This window comes from Siphateles boraxobius, unplaced genomic scaffold (assembly GCF_051911475.1).
Source record: "Siphateles boraxobius isolate OS27281-9 unplaced genomic scaffold, OSU_SipBor_1 26, whole genome shotgun sequence".
Taxonomy (NCBI): Eukaryota; Metazoa; Chordata; class Actinopteri; order Cypriniformes; family Leuciscidae; genus Siphateles; species Siphateles boraxobius.
In genome coordinates this window covers 20,167,093-20,174,573 of record NW_027508876.1, presented here as the reverse complement: position 1 = coordinate 20,174,573, position 7,481 = coordinate 20,167,093, and the positions used below count along the sequence as shown (strand labels likewise).

At 38.5% G+C, this 7,481-nt stretch overlaps 1 protein-coding gene across 1 annotated transcript; it reads right to left on the bottom strand.

Moving 5' to 3' along the window:
- Window positions 1-550: 550 nt before the first annotated feature.
- On the bottom strand, window positions 551-7,143 carry pex2 (peroxisomal biogenesis factor 2). The gene is made up of 2 exons (XM_077244706.1): window positions 6,974-7,143; window positions 551-2,502 (listed from the first exon to the last, which is right to left on the bottom strand). The coding sequence occupies exons 1-2, from the start codon at window positions 6,975-6,977 to the stop codon at window positions 1,568-1,570; spliced, it is 939 nt and encodes a 312-aa protein (XP_077100821.1). The 5' UTR covers window positions 6,978-7,143; the 3' UTR covers window positions 551-1,567.
- Between the last annotated feature and the right edge of the window lie 338 nt (window positions 7,144-7,481).

Genomic DNA, 7,481 nt, shown 5'->3' with positions numbered 1-7,481 from the left:
TTATATATTAACACATTTTTCTTAAATATACATATACGTGTGTATTTATATGTGAAATAATTATACACAGTACACACACATATATTATGTACACAAACTTTTAATTTGGATGCGATTAATCGTTGCACAGCCCTAATTTTTTTATATATAGTATATTTTACAAAGTTTTTCAAACAGTTCTTCAAACATCTTCACATCGAGTTAAACGCAAAAAATGTTGCTTTAATTAATCATTAGTGATGATAACGTTAATGAGATATTGCACGGAAAAAATATCTATCTATACAGCAAACATATTAATAGTTTAACAAAGAGCAAATGTAAAAATCTAATCTCATTTGTTGCAACTATATCAATATACAATACAATAATCTATCGTGTCTGGTATCAAGTGTTCTACGAGATTATATTTGGATGCTTTTGAAGTCATTAAACTTAAAAATGTATTTTGAAGGACAGATGTTCTCTGGACCCGATCTATGTGAAAAACAGCAGAACCATGTTGTGTATATTGTAAATTGGCAACCATTACTGAACATTTCCAGAACAGTGGCGGCAAATTCCTTTAATCCTCTGAAACAAAACAAAGGGTATAAACATTCGCTGTTGTACATTAAACATCTTTTTAACATTGCTAACCCATCGCACAAGTGAACTTGGATAGTTCTGCTTACAGTGCGAGCTGTACTTCTTGGTGGTCCTGTGTATTCATCTATACGGATAATAATGTCAATGAACCCACATGAGGGCAGACCGGTGTGCCATGTCCCAATTTTCAATTCTTTGTCACAGCAAACTTGAGAGCAGCGATTTACACAAAAATGACAAAATCTTGCAAACCACTAGACCCCTCGTGCCCAGAGAAATGACTGATTGCCTTCACAACGGGCAATTAAGGCAATGTGGTCTGGGGGAAAAAAGTGCGAGTTTCCAGCAGGTCTGAGTCCATTTGGATGTGTTTTGGCCTGAGGCATGGCTCACTGGAGAAAGTTAACAGCTGAATAAATACCCATCTTTGCAGTCATTATTAGGCTTAAAGCATAATATGCCCGAAAACTTGCATCGGTCCTACTCTGGTTTGTTACAGTTTACTGGCGTATTAAGAAGGGCCATGGAGATTATAATGGGATGTCTGTCAATCTGCATCCAAGTCAACTACCCCCTGGTGCTATCATGGCCTCTCCTTGATCTTGTGCAAATTTCTCTCTTCATAGGGGATGAGGGGAATTGGATCGTGCAGGCAGTTGAGCAAAGGCTTGTTTTGATGTTTATTCATTTGCTCAACGCTCAATCCAAGAATGCAGAAAAGTGGACCTCTGGTACACAATCTCTATCAAACTTTAATGAGGCCGAATAAATTAGACACAAAGGATGTTGTTTTAGAATTTTACATCATTAAGTTTGTCTCTTTGTACAAAATTCTGCATGATTCATGGCAACAAATGCTCTCATTTCAGAGGGGGGAAAAAAGCATTAGCCATATGCTTTCATCAACCAATCTCTGTGATAAACTCAAACTGCAGTCTGTGTATCTCAAGTCAATCAGCAGCCTGTTTGAGGAACAGTCTCAACTCTGATGCAGCTCCGTTCCTATGTGAATCCTGACTGGCTCTATAGTTCCCGCCTTGGTGGCACATTTGGGGCAGGTAAAGCAGACATCAGCGATTGTGTGGCTCTTGAGGCAGTAGTAGCAGAACACGTGGTTGCAGCCGATGGAATGGGGCATTGTGGGCCACTCCCCACAGACTGCGCACTCGGTGCAGTAAGTGTCATCCGAACCCTTCGTTCTCCTCAGGTCATTCAGAGGGGAGAACAGAGCGGTGACACTGGCCTTCAGCTTCCACACATTTACGAGAGGCAGCAGGAAGATTAGGAACTCTGCAAAGCCGTGCCACAATAGCTCCCGGTTCAAGAACTGGAAGTTGATGTCTCGTGGGCCCTGGGGTCGACTGAAGACGGGCTGCACTCCCAGCAACCTTTCGGTAAGGGTCGGACAGGTTCCTCTTTGGAGGAAAAGGAGGAAGTTGACCAGGCTGGCCATTTTGGTGAGGCCCGTCAAGATGGTGAGTATCTTGCGGGCCTTGCGTGCATTGGACTCTGCAGGGTGGTTGAGGAACAAGCTATTGGAGCGTTCTCTCAACCACTTTTCACCTACTGTCAGAAGAGCGAACCAAAACCTCTGTGGTCGGCTCATGGGCCGGTACTTCTCTCCCGGGATCAGAATGTTTTTATACCGGATGTTGAGCAGTGACTGGCCCACGGTGGCGCTGTTGGAGTAGACTGTGAACCTCCACAGGAGGAGCTGGAGAAGGGCCTTGAGTTCTGGTTCCACAGGGGTTAAAAGCCCAGGCTTGAAATGCTGGAAACATTGGGTGAACTGTGACCAAACAAGCTGTTCCAGTGCACCATCCAGTTCAAAAGCATCCAGCTGACTGATTCTCAAAACCCGAGATAAAGGGCTTGGGCTGGCCTTGGCGAAAGGCTTGTCACCTCCAGCTCCAGCTACAAGCAGAAGAAGCAAAGGGTTATGCATTTTTGCATTTGAGTTGAAATCACTTTTCACATGTAAAACCCATCCTAAATTCCCTTTTAGCTGTGCAGGGCAGAGGCACAGGAGGTCTTACGCTGTTCCCTCTCGAGATTCAGTCTGAGGACAAATCACATCACAGGAGATTATCCCAACAGCACAGGCTTGGAAAGGCAGTAAACATCCGCTATGTGGAACTACTTTACTTTGACGGCTTTTTATAAGGGATCTAAGAACTGTGACGTTTGGCAATTTTTCATGGAATGCGTTTGTATTGGGCTGAGTTTATCTCTTTAAATGCAATGGTTAAAAAATGAGAGCCAGGAGCTGTGGTGACCACCTCTTAGCTTAGGACTGGATTTGGACAATATCTAAAATAAATTGGCTTATACAAATTGTTGAAAACATGTCCAACTCTTTTTTTCAATACTTTAGGTTCATCTGTGCCTAAAACCTTCACCCATTTAGGAATGAAACTGATTTCAATCAGTTGAAAAATTATCTGCTTTAAACAGAAGTTGGAAACTGTAGTTACATTTATTGTATAATAAAAAAAACTTCCACTTTTGGGCCAATGATTATGTTTCAAATGTGTCTACTGTAGGTTTACAGACCAGCTCAACAGTTTCTCAGCTAAGGGGAGAAAAAAAAAAAACCTTCACTGTATGGCGGCACTCGCCCAGGTGAGACAAATCATTGCGGCGGCAGGCCACTCTGGGGATACTGCTTTTCCATGTTCTCGTCATAGGCTTTTATTGAACAGTTTACAAGTTATGAATGAATATGTTTTATTTGAGAACATAATATTGACAGCAACCTATCAATAGTAATGTGACTATTGTCAAGAACCTGTCAATAGTAATGTAATTATGATTTAGAGGATCACATAGATGTTAGCTCGGGCAAGTAACATCTCTTATAGGACTGCTATCAATATCAGGATTACTATTGACATGTTCTCTCAGACTCACAGTACTTGCCAAATATATAACAACTAGACACTTTTGTCAATGTGCACTGCCTATAAAAATTAAGCATTTGAATGTACAGGGCCTTAACCGGAGAGCTGAAAATCTATGCTGCTTATGTAATCGGCCAAATTCGTAATCAATGGCTGTGTTTACCTCTGTTGTAATCAGAAGACCTGGACTACATGGAGCGCAGTGATTCATACACGTTTACAGTGCAATAGAAAAGAAAAAAAAAATCTGTGACAAATAGCCAATGAGAACGTGGCCTAACTAAAACAATATCAGTCTGAATGAACAATAGGGCGCAATAAGTAAACTGATTTTCTCATTAGTTATATATTATAATCAATATGACCACCCTATGCAATCAACCCTACTCCAACAAATAAGTTTAATTTTCTAGGAAATGTAGCCCATCTTCGGGCTGCAAAATGGATGAGAACACGCATATAAGGTTATATCAGCCGAGTCAAGGTCCTGACAAGCATCCTTAAATGACAAATGCCTGACACCGGCACGGGCTATAAAACATGTTCTCCTGAGGCAGCCCACTGGAGGCTCAGGCCTGCAGTTCTGCAACTGATAAGCTGGGTCACAGAGTCACCTTGGGCTTAGCATTACAACGCGGTAGGCCATGAGATTCCTGCAGCGACTGGACAATTTGGAATCTGAAGATTTTTATGAGGCCTGTGGTTACTTGACCTTGCTTTTGGCATTCTGTCTGCCTTTGCGGCAAGTCAGAGAATTAACGAAAAGCAACACACTTTTACTTTACATAACATTATATTATATTATTGTTTTTAAGATTTTTTTTCGAAAGATAAAATAGCTCACCAAAGCTGCATTTATTCGATCAAAATACAGTAAAAACTGTAATATTGTGAAATGTTATTACAATTTAAAATAACAGTTTTTTTAATTTTAATGTATTTTAAAATGTCATTTATTCCTGTGATGGCGAAGTCGAATTTTAGATATCCTCCAGTTTTCAGTCACATTCAGAAATCATTTTATTATGGTGAATTAGTGCTCAAGAAACATTTCTTTTAATCAATGTTGAAAACTGTTGTGCTGCTAAATATTTTTTTGTGGAAACCATGATAAAAAATTTTTCATACACTTTTTCTTTCATTTGAATGACATTTATTTAAAATATAAGTCTCTTGTAGCATTATAAATGTCTTTTTACTTTCACTTTTGATAAATTTAATGCATTTTCGCTTAGTAAAAGTATTAATTTATTTACAAAAATCTTAGACCACAAACTTTTGTTCGGACATATTTGATGATATACATACACTGTATATTTAATATTTCAGTGCCTTATTAAAAATTAAATCACATGTCAGAGGGGTTTTATTATCCTTCATTTAACGTTTTAACTTACAGCTAGTTGCCACTTTGTATTTCCAGTGGCAGATGAGGTGTCACTCAGTTAAAACCCCGGTCTTAAACCTTCGCTTCCTTTATATAATAATTTGCGCGATTAAGGTTACAGAGCTCTGGTGCCATTTTCAGCAGGCAGAAGAATTAGCCAGTCTCCTTGTTTAGCATTCAACTTTTAACTCTGTTCCAGAAGTATCCGTTTTATTATGAACACTGATGGGTATGTCAGTTCCTGAATTTTAAAGGTGATGTCATCCTGAAATGGGATTACAGGACTGCTAAAATACCCATCCTGTGACTGTTCTAATTGTTCTACGTCTGTATCATAAAATATGAATGTCTGCAAAAGCACTTTGGGTTCAAGGTCTGGTCCTAATGTCTCATCAGACTGACCCATTTCTCTAATTACCAATGAATCGCTAGAGCCACAATCTAACACAACTTAATGTCTGAAATGAAATGTCTTTTAAAGCAGCTATAGGCCTGACACAAAGATATTCTTTAGCTAAATCTTGTTTGCACAGAATGTAAATTATTTAAAAGAATTAATCGATTTTGTGAGCATGAAGGTGGAATATTTAAAGCTTTAAGTATAGAGTTAGGCAGAAAAAACGGCTTAAAAACTCATGAAACATTTAAAGGCTGAGGCAGCAGGAACGACTGAAGAGAACAGTTAATAAATGAGAAAATTGTGAAGATGCATATTATGGTGTACAGAGGGCAGTCAGGCTTTGCTGTGTCCACATAAAAGATATTCAATACATTTGTCATGCAATTATTTATCACCTTTATGAGATGATGTATTTGCATAAAATTGTCTTCTATTAAAAAAAAAAAAAACTAAAAAACATTAGAAGCAGCTACAGCAAACACACCATCCTTATTCCATGACACCACGTCATGAAACCCTGCCTCAAAATCATGTTTATGTACAACAATTGTTTTTCTTCTCAGCCTCAACCAGATTTGGCTTAGCATGCTCATGTAATGTAATATTAAAAGCCTCCCTGTTTACATGGAAGCAGCAATATGGAAAACATTTTACCCACAAATGGAAGAAAGACTCAAGCTCGGTCGGTTGCAAACACATCTGCAAAACAACCCAACAATAGTCTAAATTTCCATTAAAATGCAACACTGGCAGAAATCTATAGGCAACCTTTTGACCTGCTGAGGTCATACTGCAGTCTGACTTTAACTCCATTCATTATGTTAAGTGTGCTATTGGTCACTTACAGCTCAAACAAATCCACAGCAATCAGCTGTCCTAATTCTGTGCACGACGGCATTTCTGATCACAATAAAACGACATTCAAAACTTGTATGAGAACCATCATTTCATATTATACACTCTAGTTAAAGTTATTGTTATTACTAAAATTCCTAATTTACATCTCATTTAAATGTACTTGATTAATTATTATTATTATCCATGACAGTGTTGCCAAGTAACCAGTACTGGTTTGTTAGGTTACCTTGATAACTGAAAATGGAAACCTTGATTTTTGAAAAAGAAAGAAGTAAATATAAACTCAACAAGATAATGTCTAGGTGTGCAAATAGACCTGAATGTGTCAAATTGGTGAAAATGCACAAACTAATAACAAAGTAGAGAACTCCCCAGTCTGACATCGACACATCTGGTCCAGTCCCAAATATAAATGAACTGGAAATTACTAGAAACACGAAATGATCTGTGATGTTGTGGTGTTTGAGGATTTAATGCATAATGATCTAAAAAAGTAACTATTAATTATGAATCACAGTTTGTCGTAATAAATTAAATATAGTAATGTTGTTATTGTATTATTATTATTATTATTATTATGGTGGTGGTAATAGTAGTATGAGTTGTTATGAAGCCATTTAAAATGTACGTCAACATAATAACACTAAAATAGTATAGTATCGGTTGTTTTGACACTTAATGCATGTATTATGCATTGATAACACGCACGAATTTAGACTGACAGGAGAGGAAACAATGACCTGTTCTTCACAAAAATAAATGCAACTTGATATAGAATGTGTTGTCACAATGTCTGGTTAAGTGAGATTTGACTAGAGCAAATAAATTTCGTATAATTACCCATGATAAGACTGACGTCTACTGTCGGACTCGGAACTGAGAGGCGCTGTTCTTCCTTCTTTTCCGGGTTATCTCGATTAACCCCTCCTTGAAGCACATGAGCCAATTGCAAATTGCATTTTCTCTGCACCCTCGATCACATGCATCCAATCGTAATATCTGATTGAGGGAGGCAAACATGAATCGCATCGAGCTATGCATGTGTGAGAGGCGTAGCTTCACAGAAGTCTTCATGCGTTTGCGTCTGACACTAACCCATCCAATTAAAATCGATAGCGTTGGTCTACAGTATGTTTTAACCAATCGCTATCAAGCAGGGGCGGGCTCTGTTGAGCAGCATGCACTCGGGCACGGAGAGACTGTTTGCAACTGAACAGAGGGATAAGGGAGGAAGCGAAGATATACAATGAGCGTTCATACGCCATAATAACAAGGGTTTACATGAATGTAAAGCATTTGCTTTAGTTATTACGTTCTGTTTTGCTTGGGAAAACATCGTAGCAACTGT